This window comes from Balaenoptera physalus (genome assembly GCF_965194825.1).
Source record: "Balaenoptera physalus genome assembly, chromosome: 9".
NCBI lineage: Eukaryota > Metazoa > Chordata > Mammalia > Artiodactyla > Balaenopteridae > Balaenoptera > Balaenoptera physalus.
Genome location: NC_138888.1, coordinates 51,826,454 through 51,851,629, shown reverse-complemented (window position 1 = coordinate 51,851,629; position 25,176 = coordinate 51,826,454). Strand labels below are relative to the sequence as shown.

The 25,176-nt window shown below is 35.4% G+C and overlaps 1 protein-coding gene across 1 annotated transcript in view; it reads right to left on the bottom strand.

The window, feature by feature from the left end:
• Positions 1-25,176, bottom strand: part of OSTM1 (osteoclastogenesis associated transmembrane protein 1) — a 37,456-nt gene that overhangs the window by 5,754 nt on the left and 6,526 nt on the right. The window contains exons 2-5 of the mRNA XM_082475422.1: positions 18,647-18,761; positions 6,847-6,944; positions 2,340-2,507; positions 118-283 (exon numbers count right to left, since the gene is read on the bottom strand). Coding sequence (XP_082331548.1) covers positions 118-283; positions 2,340-2,507; positions 6,847-6,944; positions 18,647-18,761 — 547 coding nt within the window. The remainder of the gene's footprint in view (positions 1-117; positions 284-2,339; positions 2,508-6,846; positions 6,945-18,646; positions 18,762-25,176) is intronic.

Here is a 25,176-nt window from a genome sequence, read left to right as displayed (position 1 = left end):
TTTAGGCTAATATAGTTTGAGTTCTCAGAGTATATATTACTTCTAAAACAGGCTTAGATTTTTTTTAAATACAGGTTTTTAATCTAAATAAATGAACAACCATAAAAAGAAACTTACGTAGAATGAGTTTGCGTTTCTTTTGCTCTGAGTGAAGAAAACTACTAAGGTAGAAGACAACAGGTAGAAAGAGAATGAACACAGCAACAGCAATTACAGGCACTGTGTCACTGCAAGGGACCGAACAGTTGAAAGTTCGACTCCAAAGTTTTCGAGTAATATTCATCTGAAACAATAACAAATAATGTTACTCTATTTTATATTTAATTTGTCTTCAATTTCATACAATTATTTTGTCAATAACAAGAACCCCAAATTTAGACTAAATACACATCCCTAAAAAATCTATTAATAGTTGAGGACAATTTCTTCTGTCAGGGAAATAAGTTGGTTCACGATTAGTCACTGTATAAATTTATATCCATACAGAAATTTCATATTGTAAATTCAATACTGTCCAAAGAATGTCAGCTTTTCACAGACTTCAAACACAGAACTTGTATCAATAGAAATATACTGTGCTTCATTCATTTAAAAAAGATTTAAAAGGGTAACTATGTGAGGTGATGAATGTCAATAATTAGACTGTGGGAATCCTTTTGCAATATGTATGTATATCAAATCATCATACTGTACACTTTAAATATATTACAATTTTATTTGTCAAGTACACCTCAATAAAACTGGGGGGGAGGGGAAGTCTCACAAAAACAAACAAACAAAATATTTTCTTTCATATGTTACCTATGTAATCTCACCGAGCTTGTTGCAATATTTTTAGAATGGAGATAAAAATATCAACTTTATAGGGCTTCTCTTCAAGAGATGATATCTATGAAATGCTTAATAGCTTATCTAAGATACTATGAAAGATTCATACTCACGGCAAGTAATTTTTTAAGTACATAATATCTAATGAGTCATGGAAACTTTATTAGACAATATTAATATCTTATTTAGCCCCTAGTTACACTTAGGGGCTGCAGTATCTCACTTTCACTGAGCACATGATTTCTGTCAAACAGGTTAAATGATGTAAGGAAACTATCAAATTTAGCGTTTACAACTGTTCTTGCCTGGATTTTGTTTAATTGAGATATGGTTTACAAATGGTGCACTGTATGTCTGTTGTAATTTTCGTTTATTGCAAAGATGGATGTTCTAAAATAGGTTGGTCATGTTGATTTGCTGTGTAATCCAACTTGTGTCATAGAACCAATATTCATTTTTCTTCTTTATTAAAAAAAAATAGACTATTATTCTTTAAAAAGATGTTTATTATTTATTGGGAACCTACTAGAAGCCAGGTACTACTCTAAACATTAGTAACAGAGCAGTAACGAACAAAAATCCCCATGGTGTATCCATTTTAAGTGCTTTTTACCATTCTGAATGTTACAGATCCACTATGTTCACTCTGAGCTGCTATAATTCACACTCATCATTCTCAAACATTAAGTTTACCAATTTTGACCACAAGTTCTCTGCTTTTTGCCAATAAATTTTCAGTTTCCTCTAACGCCTCAATAGTCAGGCATCGTAGTCCCATAAAAAGGCATGATTGCCATCTAGTGGTGCCCCATGTAAAGGCAGGCTATTCAACGGAGGAAAAAGTTTCTGTTGACTATTCATTCAATCAATACATGTTACTAAGGGCCCACTATTTGCTAGGCGCTGTTCTAGATACTGAACAGTGAACTAAAAGGACATGACGTCCTTGCTCTCATATGGCTTATATTTTAGTAAGGGGAGAAAGACTACAAATAAGTAAACAAAACTTTTCAGATGGTAACAGATATAAAGAAATAAACAAAGCAACAGGATAGGAAGTAACTGAGGAATGGCTTCAGAAACATATTGTAGCAAAACCTAGAGACTTCTTGAATTAGCAACAAGTGCACAAGAAACTGAAATGAAAACATTTAACAACACCCACACCTCTGAAAATGACACACATTATCAAACTTAAAAAACAAAATGTATAAATGGAGCATAATCTATAAAAATAGTAAATCACTATGTTGTATACCTGAAACGAATATAATATTGTAAATCAACTATACTTAATAAAAAGAAGTCAAATATACCAAATTATCAACTTACTTATGAAGTACCTGATTAATTTCCATTTTAGTTTGACACATCAGGATATTCTAAAACTTTACTACTTAGCAACTAGTTATTTCTGGTTGAAGATACCATATGCAAATTCCAATAATAATACTGAAGGCATATTCAACAACACTGCAAACCATATGTTGTATCAGAAGCAAAGTACTTACTGCATCTTCCACGTCAATGCATAAGTGTGTTCCAGATTCAGCCTTATTTTCAAGTTCATTCATTTTTTGCATTTCACAGTACAGACTACTCAGAGTTTTGTATGCTTCACGACAGTTTTTGCATACTTCCGAATAATTTCTTAACTGAAGAAGACTGTGTGCGCTCCCCTAAAATGTCAAAGGCACATATAATACACACAATAAACATTACATTTTTTAAACTTATTTGCCCTCCTGGAGGAAATAATAGAGTATATTAAAGTGCTGAGCTGTGATGTGCGGCAGGTTGCTAAACCACTCTGAGCCTCTGTTTAATCTATAAAATAGGGATACCCTTACCTGTATTACAGGTCCCAAGGAATAGAGACTGGTATGTAGCACACGGCAAAATATTTGGCACTTTCTAGTTGCCCCTGAATTTTGAAAACCACTGCACTAGCCACTGTTAACTGAGGACAACACTAGCTCATATACCAAATTATTGATGCCTAAATACCAAAAATTTACTAAGTTATCTTGTCATTTATACATCTGCCCTTATCTATCCTACACTCACCAAATAAAGTATACCCTTGCCTGTGCTGACTTGAACCCTGAAGTCTGCCTTATTGAGACAGAGAAGACTTTATAATGAGTTACGAAAAGGCACCCAAACTACATCCCTCCCCCAGCCCTCTTACCCCAAGGCTTTTAAGGCTTTTAATCCAGGCCTTTCAAGTCAACAAAAAGGGACTAACACCGATGAATCATATAACCTAAAATATAACCTCAGGTACTGGATATAAGACATTATGTTAGTGAATCTCAATGTTTTCCACTTCTGGGACTGACACTTGTATTTCAAGAACAAGTTTGCTAAACAGTCAATTCACACTTTTGTTTTCTATTCCCTTTATTCTTTACCTTATAGCCTGGAGAAATAATATTAACTGACTATCAGAATGAAAGAGAAAAGGAAAAATTAAAGGAATTAAGCTGATGTAGCCCCTACAACATTACCCTTACTATCTACTTGACAGAGAAACTCAGACTCTCTTTAGTTCTGCCACAAGAAATAGCCCATTGCCTGTTTTTCACAGAACAAGTGTACATTCAGCTAAATGTGTTCGATCAAAAATGGAGCACAGTACCTTGATGGGGGAGTATAACTTAGTCATTTATATTAAAACTTAAAATGTACATATCGTTTGACGTTGCAATTTCACTTCTAGGAATCTACCAGACAGATAAAGATACAAATACCTGCAAAAGACTGTCCATATTTGTGATAGTAAAATACTGAACCAAACAAAAATCTCCATCGATACAGGGACTGACTGACTAAATGGTGGCATAGTCAAACAACAAAAAGCCCTGCAACGTTTAAAGCAAATGAGGAAGTAGGATTCTGGGAAAATGATGACATCAGCATGTGCCATTACTGATTTCTTTTCTGAAGAGACTCAAGAACAGAAGAGTAAACCCAGGCCCTTGATAGCACTGTTAGTTATAGAGGCATGACATGCACATTTCATCACAGGAAGGTTGTATGACAGCTGTCACACCACTCCCAGAGAAACTAGCCGGAACCACAGTCTCTTGTGACCCTCTATCCCCTGCAACCACCTACTGTCCTCTGGAGAAGTGAGGGGCTGGAATAATAGCCCCACCCTGCCTGCGGGACCACCCACAAAAAGCAGTCTCCACAGTCACCCAGACAGTCCAGGTTCCCAGAGAAGCCACCTGCAAACACATACTACATAAGGTGGAGCTGGTCTGGAACCTAAACCCACATCTCTGCCTCATCACTGAGCCAGAAGGCACTGCCACAGCCAATACCATTAATTTCACTGCTACCACCTATCTCTTTAGCTGGTTCCCCCTCCCTTTCAAACACACACTCACACACTCACACTCACACACACAACCTATAAAACATAGGCATTGCCCAGAACTCAGTCCTTGGGGCCTCTTCATCATCTCTATCTACACTCACTCACATCCAAGTCTCCAGGTTTGATACCATCTGTACCTGATGACTCTCAAATCTACAGCTCCAGCTCATACCTCTCCCTTGATAATAAACAAACAAACTAATTAGTTAATTAATTTTTTAAAACCATTCAATTCAAGGAAATAGAAAAATGACAAAACCAAAAGAATACAGGAGGAATTAATAAATGCAAAAGCATAACTTAACACATTAAGAAAAAGAAAACAGAAACTGATAAATAAAGCCAAAGGTGGGTTTTCAAAAAGATCAATAAATATAAATGTATCTTCAACAAGCCTAAAGAAAATTCAAGGGAAAAAAGGACTCACAAGTACAGCATTTGGAAATAGAAAGGAAATGTAGCTATATATATTATAGAAATTTTAAGGAGTAACCAATTACTAAATGCAATGCATTATCCTGGAATGAATCCTGAAACAGAAAAGGACATTAGTAGAAAAACTGGTGAAATCAGAATGAAGTCTGGCATTTAGTTAATAGTTACATACCAATGTTCATTTCGTATTTTTGACTAATGTACCTTGGTAACATAAGGTGAACATTAGGGGAAACTAGGTCAGGGATATACAGGAATTCTCTGTATTACCTTTGCAACTTTTCTGTCAGTCTAAAATTATTACACACAAAAAAAAAACCATTTAAAAATAGGCAGCTAAAATCTGTAGTGGGGGAAGAAAAGACATCGTTCATAAGGGCACCAAACACTGTGTAATACCTTGAAATAAACTTAAGAAATGTGTAAACCTATATGAAATTTAAATAAATAAGTAAAACTGTGCTAGAGAACATTAAAAAATAAAGAATAATGGTGGTTGCCAGGGGTTAGAGAAGGAGGAAATGGGGAGTTATTACTTAATGTGTACTGAGTTTCAGTTTGAGAAGATGAAACATTCTGGAGATGGATGGTGGTAGAGTTGTACAACAATGTGAGTGTACTTAATGTCACTGAACTGTACACTTAAAAACTGCAATGTGGTAAATTTTATATTCTATTTTACTGCAATAAAAAATAGTGAATATATACTGTACTCCTAGATAGGAAAGCTTAATATCATAATAGGTCAATTTTTCCCAAATGATGACTCTAAAATGTAATGCAATTCTAATAAAATATCAAAATGATTGATTATTTTGAACTTGGTTCTAAAATTCATTTCATGGATTTATTTAGTAAATCATGTTTTGAAAGTCAAGAAGCCATCAGGAAAAAAAGGTTGGTGCTAAGCCTCACATCTTACACCAAAATAAATTTCAAACAGATAAATGATGTTTAAATATACAAAACAAAACCATGAAACTCCTAAAACAATCACAGGAGAAATTTTAAAAATAATCTCAAAGTGGGAAAAGGCCTTCTAGTGTGACACAAAATCCACAAGCCATTAAATTAATTTTGGTAAATCTAACAACATAAAAATTAAAATGTTCTTCATATCAAAAAGAGAAGTATGATAAAAAGACAAACAACAAATGAGGAAAAAATATTTGCAACTAACATCCCAGGAAAAATGCTAATTTCCCTAAAGTACATTCATCAGAACTAGTGTCTTTGGTCTCTAAAACCAAAGAGTTCCTAGTCAAATAGGCTTGGTAAATGCTGTATACAAAGTTACCATTTGAAGTTCTATATAATGTACATTAGTCCACTAAAGTTCTGCAGTCCTGTATTAAAGCATTTCTTACCCTTATTAAGAATACTAAACCTTTTTTATGGGCTATCTATTAAAATCTTGCAGAACATATTTTGGGAAATGTTCATCTAATAGTTTTTATTATACTCAGGGAAATTCATATTCTATGTTATCACATTTATTAAAGAGAAAGTCATACATACCTATATCCTAAATATATTTCTATCTATTTGTGGGGATTACCTACTTGTTAAAAAGCAAGTTTCAAAACTAGGATTTTACCAGAATTCCAGTTTCACCCCTCACCACTACCAGGAACGTTCCAGTACTAACATTCAAGGGTCAGAGGTGGAGAAAACAAAACCCAATAAGGTAGGTTTCTTAAAGGCTACCTTTTATATTATAATTCAAAACTCAAAGTTACCTTATTAAACAGCACCTTTTAAAGTAGGTAGAATATATTTAAGCAAACATTGAGGCAACGAATAAGCTTTTTATAGACAGAATCATACAATTGTAAAATACATTATTGCATAAACAAAGTCAAGAAAAATTATTGTCAGATAGAACAACGCTGTGTTTTAATTAAACAATCACATGCCTCAGTTAATATGTTCATACTCATTAACTCATTGGATCCTAACTACAAAATACTGGAAGGTAGGCAGGGTAGATCTTACTATTCCCATCTTACAAATTAAAAAACTGAAGTTTTGATGATTTGCCTAAGGGCTAGTAATAGAAGAATTTAGCAGAAATCCAGGTCTACCTCTACACTGTGTATGTAGATAAATATCAACAATTAATGCTATAAAAATTGGAATTATTTATTATTCACTTGGACAAGGCAGCATTTTAATTTCAAGTGTCATATATAAAATACCTGAAGGTTATTCTCAAAGCAGGTCAAGGTGTGATTAAACAGATTCAGGAAGTATACTGTGCTATTTGATAATTCTTCACTTTTGTTCGTTAAACAATCTGTCAAGAAACCAAAAAATATATTAATATATCTCAAGCAACAATTACATATAGTCATTTATCTCTCAAGCTGTTATCTTCTGTTTCACACTGTCGTAATCCTTTATTCAAACAAGCATGAAGTGTTCCACGTTAAGAGAATTTTCCAAATACATGAAGCTTAACCTTTTTAGTTTCCAAAAGATTTTTTTTACATCATAACCATTTTAATGAAAATATTAAAATAGTCACATACTTTTCTCTCTTTGTAAAAACCATATACCAAGTAAAATTGAAATTGATTTTTGATGGTGCAAAGTCTTAATCATGAATATCAGTTATCAAATGCTGCCTTAGTAGGAGTACTCTTAGTGCTGTTTAGGCATAAGACTATTTATCCTGCATTAATTTTAGCTAAATTCATATGCTGTTTGATTGTTTTCTGTGTTAAATTTAGTAGTTCTGGGTCTCTTCCATCTTCACTAGTGGGTCAGTTATTGCATCTAAGATGTTAATCTTTTAAAATCTGCTCTTTCTAATCTGTTGTGAGTTGGGAGACCAGAGAAACAAGCTGGCGAGAATTTTGCATAAAATACTGATAAAGGGACTTCAAGTAAAACCTGGAAATAAATACACTTGTTTTATGTCTTTCTAAAAATCTTACATAAATGATATTCCTCTGCAACTTGCTACTCTCACTTAGCATTAGCTCAAGTTCATTCCTGTGAATTGTTTTCTATGTATGAACATAGCACAATTTTTAAATCTATTCTCCCTTCTTGGATGAACTTATTCTTTATCCTCAGTTTGCTTTTACCTCTCCCTGTGCTCTCAGCTTACCCTCTGGGATCTAGGTTCAAGTGCCTGGCATCATATCCTGGAACTCATGGTCAACCATTTCAATCTCACTTTCCTAGAATCCTTGTCCTTTTTACATTCCACATACTCACAAATATTTAAAACCTTCATTAACTTTCTCTACTCCCAACTGTGGTTGTAGAACACTATTATAGAAAATTCTAAAGTTATAATGAGGGGACTCAATTCAAACTAGTTTCAGGGCCACAAAACAATCCTTGTAGATGCCCTACCAATTACTCCACAAGGGATGTTCAAATACTTTCTATTCTCTAGTACTCAACCATACTCTTGTTCTTCTTAAATTTAACTGAGAGCTGTATATTATACACACTCAGGGCCATCTATTATGATCTTTCAACTGGGAGTGGAGAGACAGGATAGAAGGCTGTTGCAAATATCCAGGAGAAAGGTGGCAGTGCAAACAGAAAGAAATCAATGGATAAGAGATACACTGAATAGGTAGTGAAGAGTACCAGAATATGCCAACTCAAAATATGCCTCTTTGGCATATGGATTATTCTGAGCTAAAGGCCTTTAAGGACTTCCCTGGTGGTGCAGTGGTTAAGGATCTGCCTGCCAATGCAGGGGACATGGGTTCGAGCCCTGGTTGGGAAAGATCCCACATGCTGCGGAGCAACTAAGCCCGTGCGCCACAGCTACCGAGTCTGCGCTCTAGAGCCCATTAGCCACAACTACTGAGCCCGTGTGCTACAACTACTGAAGCCTACGCGCCTAGAGCCTGTTCTCCACAACAAGAGAAGCCACTGCAGGGAGAAGCCTGCGCACCACAAAGAAGAGTAGCCCCCGCTCACCGCAAATAGAGAAAGCCCGCGCACAGCAACAAAGACCCAACGCAGACAAAAATAAATAAATTAAAAAAAAATAAAGGCCTTTAAGAACCAACAGATTCAGGAAAAACTCTAAAAACAGGGCACGAGTTTTTATTTTGTAGATAAAATTTACACTTGTAAAGGAAATTTCCATTTGTAAAGATGTCCCTCTCTCTCAAGAAAAAGAAAAGGGAGGACTCTTAACAACTAACTCTTACCAATGGAGATGGTTCTAACTTAAACCTATATAACAAACCTTCCTAAACAATCCTGTTTACCATACTTCTCCTGGTCACTTTCCCATAACTTGCCTCCTTCAACCAGAAGACCAAAACCCTTTCTCCTCTGATTATCCTAAGATGGTATATAAACCCAAATTCTAACCATCCCTTTGGGTTACTGATCATTGGGTGCTCCCGTGTGTACATGTGCAATGCACTTGTTAATAAACTTCTGTTTGTTTTCTCTTGTTTCTCCGTCTTTGGCCAGTCTAATTAGAGAGTTCCAGCCAGAGAACCTAAAATGGATAGAGGAAAAAGATTTTTTCCCTCCCTTAGAGTAGACATTAGGGTATAACACACTATACGATGCATGCACTATTATAAACAACAATCACTACAATGAAAGCTAATGTTAACTGAGTAGTTGCTATGTTCCAAGCGCCATTCTTGTACTTTAAACACATTTATTCAATTCTTACAACAATCCTATGAGGCAAGAATTATGATCTCCATTTTCTAAATAAGGAACAGAGGCAGAGAGGAATTAAGAAGTTACCCAAGGTCATAAAACTGGTAAGTAAAAACCTGGAATTTCTACTCAGTCTGATTCCTGAGCCTGCACTTTCAAACACTACAAATATAAAATATCTACACTCTAAACAATTAAAGTTCAATACTGGGAATCAATAAATACATGCCACTGCTCCTCCCTCCACCACCCATAGATTTCTTACACCATGCAGGGATTCAGGCAGTCGCTACCAACTGATCAGTGCTGGCAACTGAGATGAAGCCTAAAACTTGTAAACAGGGCAGCAACTAGCACATTAAGACTCCTTTGTGCAAACTGGAAAAAGACATTCCCTCCAGGTAGATTATTTACAAAAGAGTGCTCCTACCTCCAGAAGCTGAGCTGGAATCCAGCCCCACTCACCCCCTTACATGGGCCCCTAGTGTAGGACTTGGCCTGCACCTGGCATACCTGGGGCCCTGCTGATGAACCTATACCAAGAGTCTTTCCCTCTTTGAACTCACACACTGTACATTCTCTGCAGCTTTATCTTCTCCAGCATGTAAGTCCTGTTCTGACTGTTCACCTTATCATTTAAAAATCTGAGGGATCACTTCACAAATTAGGAAACAACTAGAGAAATAAAGTGATATACTGAGGATCATACATCAAGTTAGTAAGGCATTGAAATACAAAATATACTTTCCAGGCTCTTGATTAAGTATTATCTTAATTATACCATTTTCCCTTTGCTATTTAAAAATGTTACTCTCTCTGTTGGCTTTCAAAAAGTTCACACACTAAATTCTTAAAAAAAAAAAAATAAGTCTCTCTTAATCCTGGTTTAATATCATCACAAAGTAGCCTTGAATCTTTTTACACGAGGTAGAGCATACATAAATAAAAACAAACAGTTACAAATATGCATAATATTATATTGTGCTAATGAGATTGAAGAAGTTTTCAGTTTCTGTAGTTGATATTTTGGAGGGAAGTAGAGGGAATACAATTTCATCCACAACAACTGTACATCTGTGTATAATGAGCCACGTCATGGCAACTGACATGCACAATATGGGGGTGTGTGTGTCCCTGTATTGTCTTACAAAAGCAGTATAAAGCATGAATATGAGTGATTCATACTTCTATACAAAGTATGTAACTGAAATAATTTCTTTATAAAAAAGTAATTTATAGAATAATGAAAAATAAATAAACAGAAAGAAGTAATTTATAAAGAAGCTTCTCTGAACAACAAAGAACTTAATCTCTTTTATCTTACTAACAGCCATTCCTTTTCACTTGAAATAATTTGAAAATTAAACTCAAAGCTAATATAGACTGGCCATCTTATTACTGCATTAATGCAGTACCATCAAAATTTTTTCAATGATCATTAGACAGTGATATTATAAAGCACAAAGAAGTTCACTTATAAAATGAGATTTTAAATGTCTTCATTATTAAAAAGCCCTGACTTTCTGATTTAAAACAAAGGAACTCCAGTAAAATTCCTCTTTTATCCTTTTGTAGGAACTGGGAGCATAAGGTTACAAGCAGTGAGAAGCTATATATTTTAGAAATTAGTAAGTTAAGAAATATTAGTAGTAATAAAGCTTCCTATAAGCACTAAGTGAAGTGGTCATTATGAATTTTCCTCATCTCAGATAATCAATGCAGCCTCATCAAGGACAGATTAGCATAGCTTCTTTCTCAGTGAGGGCTCAAGCATCAGCTCAAGAGGCATTCTTAAAGGTGTTAAGGATTCAAGTTAAGACCTTACATAGAAACCTACTAAATATCATAACAGGAATTATGTATGCATCTTTAGGTAAAGTATTTGGCACCTATTAGGAGTTTGTATAAGGATCTCTGCTGTTTTTCAAAACTAGTTTTATAGAGAACAACAGAGACAATTTCCAATTTCTGAAAAATAGGGCAAGCTTCAGAAAACATAGTATTAAACTATGGGAACTTTGTACCTAAACAACATAATTAAGTTTAATAAGTATGAAAACTAGGACATTTTAAGTTATAAGATATAAATAAGTGAGTCCAATGCTTAGTATGTTACCATTTAGATAAAATATGGGAAAGATGGGTTCTGATTAATTGATCTTCTGGTAAACTATTAAGTTTTATTATTGATTTTTAAAGAATCAAGACATAAAAAGTGAAGGGTGGCAGAATATTTGCCATAAGGATTATTCTGAGCTGACGGCACTTGGAAAATAGCCAAGGCAGAGAGAAGCTTTCTGTGAATTCCCCTTATCTGCTTGAAGACAGAGCTTCCAAAAGAAACTCAATTGTCATAAATCCCTTCTCCAGGAGTTTCATCAACCAGGGAAGATTTTCTCCTATCAGAGGAAAGGAGACCAATCAAACAGAATGGAGAGTCCAGAAATAAATTCCTGCATATACAGTCAACTATGAGCTGAACTCCTAGAAATAGAGAGCAGAATGGTGATTGCCAAAGGCTGGGGGGGTGGTGGGAGAAATGGGGAGATGTTGGTCAAAAGGCACAAACCTCCAGCTGTAAGATAAGTTCTGGGGATCAAATGTACAGTATGGTGATTTTAGTTACCAATACTGTATTCTATACTTGAAAATTGCTAAAAGAATAAATCTTAAATGACCTCACCACACACACACACAAAATGGTAATTATGTGACATGACGGAGGTGTTACCTAACACTATGGTGGTAATCATTCTGCAATATATAAGTGTATCAAATCAACACACTGTACACCTTAAACTTAAACAATGTTATATGTCAATTATATCCCAATAAAGTTGAAAAAAGAAAAAAATCAAAAACAAAGTACCAAAACACTTTACCATAAAGCAATTCATGGTCTCATCAAATCTGGTCACTCTACTAATTATTCACCTGTCATATGCATAAGATAACCAAGAAGCATCTCAATAACCAGGCTATCCCTATGTCAACAATACACTTCTTTTTTTTTTCTTTTAAACTTTTTTCTTTCAAACAGACTTTTTTTTATTTTTTTACACAGCAGGTTCTTATTAGTTATCCATTTTATACACATTAGTGTATATATGTCAATCCCAATCTCCCAATTCATCACACCACCACCCCCTGCCCCGCCACTTTCCCCCCCGTGGTGCCCATACATTTGTTCTCTGCATCTGTGTCTCTATTTCTGCCCTGCAAACCCGTTCATCTGTACCATTTTTCTAGGTTCCACATATATGCGTTAACAATACACTTCTGATAACAGCTTTAAAATTGTGAAGAGGAGAAATCCTTGATATATTTTCTTTACTTCTCAACAGTCACTCTCCACAAGAATTAATTTCCATGTTATTTGTAATATGAATTGGAAGAGTTGTGTACACTCCTTTTGAGTTTCAATCAGTTTCCAAAAATTTATTTCTAACGAAGACTAATATCATTCAAAGATACGGATATTCTAAAGATAAAATAGATGGTAGTGGTAACGGAGGGCACTCTCTCTCTTTTTTTATATTGGAGTATACTTGATTAACAATGTTGTATTAGGATGGCACTCTCTTTCATTGAGTGTCTAGCCTTCCTTTCATCAAGTAATAATGGCAAAGACTAGGTGCCAACCCACAGCTAGATCAAGTAGAAAGGTGATTTTTTTGGCAGTGTATTAATTTTATAAGTATTCTTTTAAACAATATTTTAGCTTTTATATTTTTACATGTTTATATTTTTAATAATATTATTTAAAAAAATTTTAATAGCCCCTTAAATTAACTTTAAAAGATTTTTATATAATTATAGTTTTGCATTTTCTAGCACAGAGGATGAAAAAGGAATAGTCATTTTATATCAAAAGATATATTCTTACAAAATGGATCACATATTGGTTTAAGTCTCAATTAAAAACAAAATTTTTAAACACCTCAGTAGTTTTTGTTCTTCCTTTGTAATTTTTTTCCTTCCCATTTTATCTTTTAGGTGCCAGACTGAATAGACTCCAGATTATTTACCATTGAAGAGTTCTATTGCTGGCATCACTTATCAGCTCTGTATTTGCAAATTTAATAACTAGATCACCACAAAAAGTTAACTGAGACAAAAGGGTTCATAGCTTGTATTTAACAGTTTTACATAAGTTCTGAGAAAATTGACCAGTCTTTTTTTTTTATGTTTATTTTTTTTATTTTTTATTTTTTTAACATCTTTCTTGGAGTATAATTGCTAAAAATATGGAACGCTTCACGAATTTGCGTGTCATCCTTGTGCAGGGGCCATGCTAATCTTCTCTGTATCGTTCCAATTTTAGTATATGTGCTGCTGAAGCAAGCACAACCCGTCTTTTTTTATGTTTAAATAAAAAAGCAAATAATCTAGATTTGGGGGGGAATATTTATACTGTGTTTTCATGCATATACGGTAGGGGTGGAAACATAATTTTCCCTCTACCCTTGTAAGTTCTCAGCTGGGTCTCCTGTAACAACAGACATATCAATAGGAGAAAAACAAACAGAAGTTTGTTGACTTGTATATCTCGCATATACACGGAAGATACAAAGGGAAATTGAGTAACTCAAAGGGGTGGCTTAGAAGTCAGACTTGAACATCATCTTCAGGTAAAAACAAAGAAAGATGGGTGTGGGGGAGGTCAGTTATGGGGAAATGACCAGGAAAAGTGAGGTAAACAAGCATAAGGTTATGCAGATTATGTCCCTGCCTTCTCCATTTACAAGATTCTCTAGTGATTTAAACAAGGCTTGTCAACTTAGCCCTTTTTTTTTTTTTTTAATTTATTTATTTATTTATTTATGGCTGTGTTGGGTCTTCATTTCTGTGCGAGGGCTTTCTCTAGTTGCGGCAAGCGGGGGCCACTCTTCATCGCGGTGCGCAGGCCTCTCTCTGTCACGGCCTCTCCCGTTGCGGAGCACAGGCTCCAGACGCGCAGACTCAGTAGTTGTGGCTCACGGGCCTAGTTGCTCCACGGCATGTGGGATCTTCCCAGACCAGGGCTCGAGCCCGTGTGCCCTGCATTGGCAGGCAGATTCTTAACCACTGCGCCACCAGGGAAGCCCTCTCTAGTGGTTTAAAGTCATCCTTTTCTTCCTGGTACAGAGAGGGAGACACCCTTACAAGTGGAGATTTCCTTAATAAATATAAATTTCTCATACAAAATGGTTATTTCTACTCTGTTTTCAGAGCTTCTCCTGTGTCTGCTGTTTCTCAAAATAATCAGCTCAAAATAATCCTTACGCCAAAGAGGCGTATTTTGGAATGGCACATTTTGGTCTCCAACAATACAAAATGACAACATCCTAGGCAAACTTCTGATCAGGCACAAATTCATTTAAAATTATAGTGTGATATGATTGCTTTCTTCCATTTTAGTAAAAGAGTAAATATCCTTTGTATTCATTCTTTTACCTATTTCTAAAGGCCAAAGATTTAAAAAAATCAATGACTGGATAGGTAACAAATGGATTATCTTTTAAGTAAAAGGAAAAGAGAAGCCTTTAGCATCATTTATTAAGAAAATAAAAGAGTGAGGATTCCATGAAATCAGTGGTTTAACAGATCTGGTTGCTAGAGATGCGACTGTCTCAGAACCTGATGCCTGATTCCTGATCATTGCTGAGCATTAACATTAGAAAATGTGCAACCTTATTACAAACTTTTTTTTCACATTATCTAGTTTTAATTTTATGTAGTACTGATAGGTCTTTAGAAAAAAAAGAGTATTTTACATTTATATTTTTAGTAAAAGACTAGGTTTTCCATAATATCAAACATGTATATAGCATAGATATTAAACTTTGCAGGGCTAAAGTGTAGGGCTAATATTTCTTAAAATGGAGACTGTGCAATGAATTTGTCAAATAGCACTTTAAAACCAAATTAGGCCTTAATTCATGAACACTGTCTATTCAGATGAACAATCTTAAAGCCTTCTGATTTTAGTTCTAGGCTCTTGATCTGCAGTCCGTTTACACTTTCTGAGCCCTCATTCTACCTCACAGGGCTTATTGTGAAGTTCAAATGAACCAAGGGCCATGACATTGAGAAATATTATTTAATTTAATTGCTGACTTGTTATTCACCTTCTTTAGCTCATTTTTTCCTTCCTTCAAATTTCTTTTCTCACTGCTTTGTAACAGAAGACTATGTTAAGAATGCTTTATTAAATTTTGGTAAAAATTGCGAAGTTTTTTGAACAATTCTTAAAATTTTTCAGAAAATGTTCATGTTATCTTTATTACAGAGATTTGCAGAGAACATAATTAGAAGTGTTTCCAGGTAATTTGGTAAAGATTATTCATTTCTAGGTAAGGTGATTATTATTTTTTTTAAAGATTTTTTTTGATGTGGACCATTTCTTTTAAAGTCTTCATTGAATTTGTTACAATATTGTTTCTGTTTTATGTTTTGGTTTTTTGGCCTCGAGGCATGTGGAATCTTAGCTCCCCAAACAGGGATCGAATCCACATCCCCTGCATCGGAAGGCAAAGTCTTAACCACTGGACCACCAGGGAAGTCCTAGATGATTACTTTAGAATGAATACCCAAGGGAAAACAGCTGAGGAGCACAAATTTATAAAACTATTTTATTTCCATATAAAATACAGAATATACATTATGATAAATTTTAAAATGTGAATGAAACAATGAATGGAAGATAACTTTTTTAAAATGCATAATCTGGAAAAAGAAAATAGCCAATCTCTCTGATTACATCTAACATATGAATAATCATGGCAGATTTGGACAGTCTGTCAAGTTTTAAAAATTTTTATGTATTTTTGAATAGGTATTAAATGCTATGGTATACAATCCAAAGGGTACAAATGTAAGCAGAATGAAAACTAAGTCTTCCTGTCTTTCCTGCCCAATCAGCTATCTAATTCTCCAAAAGATGTCATATTTCTCTGCACCTTGCTTGGCCATATATTTTGGCCAAATTAATTTTAATTAGGAAGTAAACATTTCATTTTTCTTCAAAAGAAGTTCAATCAAGGAATATTTTGAAGATAGGATGCCTCACAGAAAAACAAAGGTAACCCTAAGAATTTATTCTAAAGAGTTTTATACCTACCATACTGAGTAAATATGCAGCAAAATGTTTTCTTTCCTTTTTATTTTTTTTTTAAATAGCTGGAGAAGAAAGCTATTTTAAATTAGTAAATTCATTACAAAATACCTTTTAAAGAAAAGATGCTTTACCTCTCAAGTATGTCAATTAAGTAACATCAGTCGAAAGAAGTGAATCCCAACACATACCCCACTTATTCTAATTAACTGATTTTAAATTATTTGCAATTAACACATTTTTTCCTATATCAATGGATTTTTCTGAAGGCCTAAGAATACTTAAAAACAGCTCTTCCGTATAAGTTAAGCAAACTCTGTTCAATCATATTTATACTAAAAAGTTTTACTCCAAAAAAGTAAAGATTTGCTTTAAAAAAAGTTAGCTGTCAGCCAAGCCTCTGTTCAAATTACCAGAAAATTTGAATTAATAGAGACAAAATTAAAAGAGTTAATATTCAATATGCATGGTATACTACAAAGGAAAAGAAACTTAGCAGTGAGTCTTTTTCCCATTTACAGTTTTCCTTCATATGAACTAAACAAAAAGACAAAGTCCTTAGAAAAGTTAAGCTCCTTAATGACTTACAGGTACACAGATTTTTAATTCACTCTATCCTTTCTATTTCCACAGCCCATGCCCTACTTTATGTTTTCTTTGCTTCTTGCCTAAACCATTGTAAGAATTTCCTCACTGGTCTCTCTCTTCCAATGGGGTTCCACAAAAAAAAAAAGAAAAAAAAAGGGTCTTTGTAGTTTAAAAAAAAAAAAAGCTCAGAAAGTACTAGGTTAAATGATGTTTAAAAGTTTTTTTTAACCTATAGTCCTTCTCACTGCCTTTAATATTCTATGTGTATTGTAAATTCCCAAGATACTATAGTATATAACCATTTCTTAATACTATGCTGGTGTTCTAAGCGGTATGAAAAATGTTGGCATAAGTGATAAACTACTATATAGGTCAAGGTCCTACCTTCCCTTTCCAAGTTTACCTCCATTGTGCTTCCAGTATCCTGTAACGTCTACTACTCTTTTGTACCTCTGTGCCTCTGTTCACGATGCCTCCCTATCTGCACTGTCCTTCCTCTCATCTCTACTTATTGAAATCATGCCCAGCCATAAAAGTGTAGGATCAAAAGGTACTTCCTCCAGGAAGTATTTCAAATTCTCTCCAATCTGATTTATTTTCAGCTTCCCCAAGACTCTATAACTTTATTATAGCAGTTATTTGTCTGCTTTAGGTTACATTGTAACTATAACTTTCTTCCTCAAAAATTATAAGGCATAGGGCTTCCCTGGTGGCGCAGTGGTTGGGAATCTGCCTGCCAATGCAGGGGACACGGGTTCGAGCCCTGGTCTGGGAAGATCCCACATGCCGCGGAGCAACTAGGCCTGTGAGCCACAATTGCTGAGCCTGCGCGTCTGGAGCCTGTGCTCCACAAGAGAAGCCGCGATAGTGAGAGGCCCGCGCAATGCGATGAAGAGTGGCCCCCGCTTGCCGCAACTAGAGAAAGCCCTCGTACAGAAACAAAGACCCAACACAGCCATAAATAAATAAATAAATAAAATTTAAAAAAAAATTATAAGGCATAGAAAATAAGAATTTCCTAGTACATAGTTGGTATTCAAAACACTTATGAATTGAAATAGTGATTTTAATTTTTCCAAAGAATGCTTGAAAATAGATCTCATTTCATTATACAAATACATACAAGCCTGCAAAACTGGTAGAACAGACGTTATCACCTCCCCCTACCACCAGATGACAAATTATTATGAACATCATAATTACTATTATATTAAGCAGCTAACATTCCTTGAACATTAACTATATGCCAGATACTAAGCTAAGTGCTTTACATAGTTTATTTTATTTATTCCTCAAAACAATCATATAAAGTAGGTTCCATTATTACCACCAATTTACGGATGAGGAAACTGAAGCTCCAAGAGGTAACATTACATGCCCAAGGTCTGACAGTAGTAGGTTAGGGCTAATAAATGGCAGAGCTTAGAATAAAATCCAGATCTGTCTGACTGCAAAGCTCACTGTTAACTGCTACACTTTCCTGCCTTTCAGTATTTGCCCAAGTAGTTCTCACTAATAAACCGTGATGCTAATCACAGTTCATTTAAACTTAGTAATAAAAAATATTCAAAATTTTCAGAGTTCAAAATTCACTAAAATAAAATGACATCTATACTGTTGAACCATAACAGCAACATGAAAATGCAAGAATTACTTACTTGCACAATTTGCCTTCTGCCATGTGGAATTGAAAAACTCAGACAGAATCACAACTATTTGCATTCTATCTGCCATTAAGAGACTTCTGGCACAATTATGACTCTCTGAGGAATTCTATAACGACAAAAGAAAAAGAAAGAAAAATACAATCTGAATGTTTTTAGACTTCCCAAACAACAACTTGAGGCAAAAAACCTTATAAAAATAATTCAAATATTTATTATAAGCATTTAATTTTTTTTTTGCTATAATCAAATAATGATATCATTAATAATAACAACTGTAATAAAACAATAGCAGCTAACATTTATTGGCACCAGGTTCACTTGCAAGGGAAGAAAATCTTTGCTTCTTAAATAAATAAGTACTTGCTTCTAAGTTACAATCTCAACTTAGGCCCACATGTAATATTTCTTACTCCTTATGCACAGGAAAAAATTCTGGAAAGCTATTCACCAAAATGTACCAGTAGTTATCTCTGAATAATGGAAATAGAGCGATTTTCATTTTCTTTTTTGCCTCTTTTACACTGTCTAAATTTTTCTACAATGAACATATATTATTTACACATTTTTAAAAACCTGGTGGGCAAATGATCACAAAACATTGTTTCATCTTCTGGGCATTTTTTGGCTCAAAATCTTAAAATCCACAAGAAAATGTGATACATCTAGTTTGTACCGAAATAGCTTGTACCCAGATAGAAGAACACGCTTTCCACAGATCGTTTTAATAATGAAACTCACACTATGCAAATAATAAATTCAAGTTCCTAAATTATTGGATCCTTATCTATTTCCTTTCCCTTTTGCCCCAAGCAAGGAACTAAGTCCTGCTGACTCTTCATTCTTTCAAAGTTATTTAACTCCTACTATTTACCAGGCACTATAAGAATCTTGGAGTTCTGAGTATACAAAGAGTATAAAGGAATGCCATCAACACTGGGTCTTCAGAACCTCCCCAAAGACATACAGATAAGGAATTAAATAGCGTCATTAGTAATAAAAGAACGAATATGTTGACTCTAGAAAAGAACTGATCAGCCATGTGGGATAAGAAAAGAGGGAAGGAGGGCTTAACAGCAGAATTCTTGTTTTAAAATATCTCTGAAGATCATTTTGGGATGATTACCCTTTCTGTGGTTTAGTTTTGTTGTCTCATTAAAACATGCAGCCAAATGAACGCTTGCCTTTAAAATAGTAAATTGAACAAAACATTTTAAAAAGCCCTTTTCTTGGAATTGCTTTCAGAGCAATATCAGCTATAGAAGATTTCATAAAAGATGAAACAATGTTTTGTGATAATTTACCCACCAGATTAAAGTAGAGCATGGCCTAAAGAGTCAGAAAAACCTGGATTACTAGCTGGTAATCTTGGACAGCTGAGGTAAACTCTCTGAGGCTCAGTTTCATGATCATGAGTCCTACAGGTACAGTATTAAATAAAATACCATACGTTAATCACTTAGCACAATGTCTGGCACCTAGTAAGTAACTGATATGTGCTATTTCACCTAGCGACCTGTTGCCAACAAGAAGTGCTCTAAGTGGGTGTAGCGGGCTAAGTATAACCAGTTACTTAAGTAGAGTCTTCGTAAGTGGATGACTGGATATTTTAAAAATCAATACAGATACAAACTAGGGGCCTGAATCAAGATGGCAGAGTAGAAGGACATGCTCTCACTCCCTCTTGTGAGAACACCAGAATCACAACTAGTTGCTGGACAATCATCGACAGAAATACACTGGAACTCACCAAAAAAGATACCCCACATCCAAAGACAAAGGAGAAGCCACAATGAGACGGTAGGAGGGGCACAATCACAGCAAAATCAAATCCCATAACTGCTGGGTGGGTGACTCACAGACTGGAGAACACTTATACTACAGAAGTCCACCCACTGGAGTGAAGGTTCTGAGCCCCACGTCAGTCTTCCCAACCTGGGGGTCTGGCAATGGGAGGAGGAATTCCTAGAGAATCAGACTTTGAAGGCTAGTGGGATCTGATCATAGGACTTTGACAGGACTGGGGGAAACAGAGACTCCACTCTTGGAGGGCACACACAAGGCAGTGCATGCATCGGGACCCAGGGGAAGGAGCAGTGAACCCAGGGGAAACTGAACCAGACCTACCTGCTAGTGTTGGAGGGTCTCCTGCAGAGGCAGGGGGTGGCTGTGGATCACCGTGGGGACAAGGACACTGGCAGCAGAAGTTCTGGGAAGTACTCCTTGGCGTGAGCCCTCCCAGAGTCGGCCATTAGCCCCACCAAAGAGCCCAGATAGGCTCCAGTGTTGGGTTGCCTCAGGCAAAACAACCAACAGGGAGGGAACCCAGTCCCACCCATCAGCAGTCAAGGGGATTAAAGTTTTACTGAGCTCTGTGCACCAGAGCAACACCCAGCTCTATCCACCACCAGTCCCTCCCATCAGGAAACCTGCACAAGCCTCTTAGATAGCCTCATCCATCAAAGGGCAGACAGCAGAAGCAAGAAGAACTACAATCCTGAAGCCTGTGGAACAAAAACCACATTCACAGAAAGACAGACAAGATGAAAAGGAAGAGGGCTATGTACCAGATAAAGGAACAAGATAAAACCCCCCAAGAAAAATAATTAAGTGGAGATAGGCAACTTTCCAGAAAAAGATTTCAGAATAATGATAGTGAAGATGATCCAGGACCTTGGAAAAACAACGGAGGCAAAGATCAAGAAGATGCAAAAAATGTTTAACAAAGACCTAGAAGAATTAAAGAACAAACAAACAGAGATGAACAATACAATAACTGAAATGAAAACTACACTAGAAGGAATCAATAGCAGAATAACTGAGGCAAAAGAACGGATAAGTGACCTGGAAGATAGAATGGTGGAATTCACTGCTGTGGAACAGAATAAAGAAAAAAGAATGAAAAGAAATGAAGACAGCCTAAGAGACCTCTGGGACAACATTAAACGCAATAACATTCACATTATAGGGGTCCCAGAAGGAAAAGAGAGAGAGAAAGGACGTGAGAAAATATTTGAACAGATTATAGTCAAAAACTTCCCTAATATGGTAAAGGAAATAGCCACCCAAGTCCAGGAAGCACAGCGAGTCCCATACAGGATAAACCCAAGGAGAAACATGCCAAGACACATAGTAATCAAACTGGCAAAAATTAAAGACGAAGAAAAATTATTGAAAGCAGCAAGGGAAAAACAACAAATAACATAGAAGGGAACTCCCATAAGGGTAACAGCTGATTTCTCAGCAGAAACTCTACAAGCCAGAAGGGAGTGGCATGATATACTTAAAGTGATGAAAGGGAAGAAACTACAGCCAAGATTACTCTACCTGGCAAGGATCTCATTTAGATTTGATGGAGAAATCAAAAGCTTTACAGACAAGCAAAAGCTAAGAGAATTCAGCACCACCAAACCAGCTCTATAACAAATGCTAAAGGAACATCTCTAAGTGGGAGACACAAGAGAAGAACAGGACCTACAAAAACAAACGCAAAACAATTAAGAAACTGGTCAGAGGAACATACATATCGATAATTACCTTAAACCTCAATGGATTAAATGCTCCAACCAAAAGACACAGGCTTGCTGAATGGATACAAAAACAAGACCCATATATATGCTGTCTACAAGAGACCCACTTCAGACCTAGGGACACATACAGAATGAAAGTGACGGGATGGAAAAAGATATTCCATGCAAATGGAAATCAAAAGAAAGCTGGAGTAGCAATACTCATATCAGATAAAATAGACTTTAAAATAAAGAATGTTACAAGAGACAAGGAAGGACACTACATAATGATCAAGGGATCAATCCAAGAAGAAGATATAACAATTATAAATATATATGCACCCAACATAGGAGCACATCAATACATAAGGCAACTGCTAACAGCTGTAAAAGAGGAAATGGACAGTAACACAATAATAGTGGGGGACTTTAACACCCCACTTACACCAATGGACAGATCATCCAAAATGAAAATAACTAAGGAAACAGAAGCTTTAAATGACACAATAGACCAGATAGATTTAATTGATATTTATAGGACATTCCATCCAAAAACAGCAGACTACACTTTCTTCTCAAGCGCGCACGGAACATTCTCCAGGATAGATCACATCATAGGTCACAAATCAAGCCTCAGTAAATTTAAGAAGATTGAAATCATATCAAACATCTTTTCTGACCACAACGCTATGAGATTAGAAGTGAATTACACGGGAAAAAACGTAAAAAACACAAACACATGGAGGATAAACAATACGTTACTAAATAACCAAGAGATCACTGAAGAAATCAAAGAGGAAATCAAAAAATACCTAGAGACAAATGACAATGAAAACACAACGATCCAAAACCTATGGGATGCAGCAAAAGCAGTTCTAAGAGGGAAGTTTATAGCTATACAAGCCTACCTCAAGAAACAAGAAAAATCTCAAATAAACAATCTAACCTTACACCTAAAGGAACTAGAGAAAGAAGAACAAACAAAACCCAAAGTTAGCAGAAGGAAAGAAATCATAAAGATCAGAGCAGAAATAAATGAAATAGAAACAAAGAAAACAATAGCAAAGATCAATAAAACTAAAAGCTGGTTCTTTGAGAAGATAAACAAAATTGATAAACCATTAGCCAGACTCACCAACAAAAACAGGGAAAGGACTCAAACCAATAAAATTAGAAATGAAAAAGGAGAAGTTACAACAGACACTGCAGAAATACAAAGCATCCTAAGAGACTACTACAAGCAACTCTATGCCAATAAAATGGACAACCTGGAAGAAGTGGACAAATTCTTAGAAAGGTATAACCTTCCAAGACTGAACCAGGAAGAAACAGAAAATATGAACAGGCCAATCACAAGTAATGAAATTGAAACTGTGATTAAAAATCTTCCAACAAACAAAAGTCCAGGACCAGATGGCTTCACAGGTGAACTCTATCAAACATTTAGAGAAGAGCTAATACCCATCCTTCTCAAACTCTTCCAAAAAATTGTGGAGGAAGGAACACTCCCAAACTCATTCTATGAGGCCACCATCACCCTGATACCAAAACCAGACAAAGATACTACAAAAAAAGAAAATTACAGACCACTATCACTGATGAATATAGATGCAAAAATCCTCAACAAAACACTAGCAAACAGAATCCAACAACACATTAAAAGGATCATACACCATGATCAAGTGGAATTTCTCCCAGGGATGCAAGGATTATTCAACATACACAAATCAATGTGATACACCATATTAACAAATTGAAGAATAAAAACCATATGATCATCTCAATAGATGCAGAAAAAGTTTTGACAAAATTCAACACCCATTTATGATAAAAACTCTCCAGAAAGTGGGCATAGAGGGAACCTACCTCAACATAATAAAGGCCATATATGACAAACCCACAGCAAACATCATTCTCAATGGTGAAAAACTGAAAGCATTTCCTCTAAGATCAGGAACGAGACAAGGATGTCCACTCTCACCACTATTATTCAACATAGTTTTGGAAGTCCTAGCCTCGGCAATCAGAGAAGAAAAAGAAATAAAAGGAATACAAATTAGAAAAGAAGAAGTAAAACTATCACTGTTTGCAGATGACATGATACTATACATAGAGAATCCTAAAGATGCCACCAGAAAACTATTAGAGCTAATCAATGAATTTAGTAAAGTTGCAGGATACAAAACTAATGCACAGAAATCTCTTGCATTCCTATACACTAATGATGAAGAATCTGAAAGAAAAATTAAGGAAACACTCCCATTTACCATTGCAACAAAAAGAATAAAATACCTAGGAATAAACCTACCTAGGGAGACAAAAGACCTGTATGCAGAAAACTATAAGACACTGATGAAAGAAATTACAGATGATACCAACAGATGGAGAGATATACCATGTTCTTGGATTGGAAGAATCAATATTGTGAAAATGAGTATACTACCCAAAGCAATCTACAGATTCAATGCAATCCCTATCAAATTACCAATGGCATTTTTTACGGAACTAGAATAAAAAATCTTAAAATTTGTATGGAGACACAAAAGACCCCGAATAGCCAAAGCAGTCTTGAGGGAAAAAAACGGAGCTGGAGGAATCAGACTCTCTGACTTCAGACTATACTACAAAGCTACAGTAATCAAGACAATATGGTACTGGCACAAAAACAGAAACATAGATCAATGGAACAAGATAGAAAGCCCAGAGGTAAACCCACACACCTATGGTCAACTAATCTATGACAAAGGAGGCAAGGATATACAATGGAGAAAAGACAGTCTCTTCAATAAGTGGTGCTGGGGAAAATGGACAGCTACATGTAAAAGAACGAAATTAGAACACTCCCTAACACCATACACAAAAATAAACTCAAAATGGATTAGAGACCTAAATGTAAGACCGGACATTATAAAACTCTTAGAGGAAAACATAGGAAGAACACTCTTTGACATAAATCACAGCAAGATCTTTTTTGACCCACCTCCTAGAGTAATGGAAATAAAAACAAAAATAAAC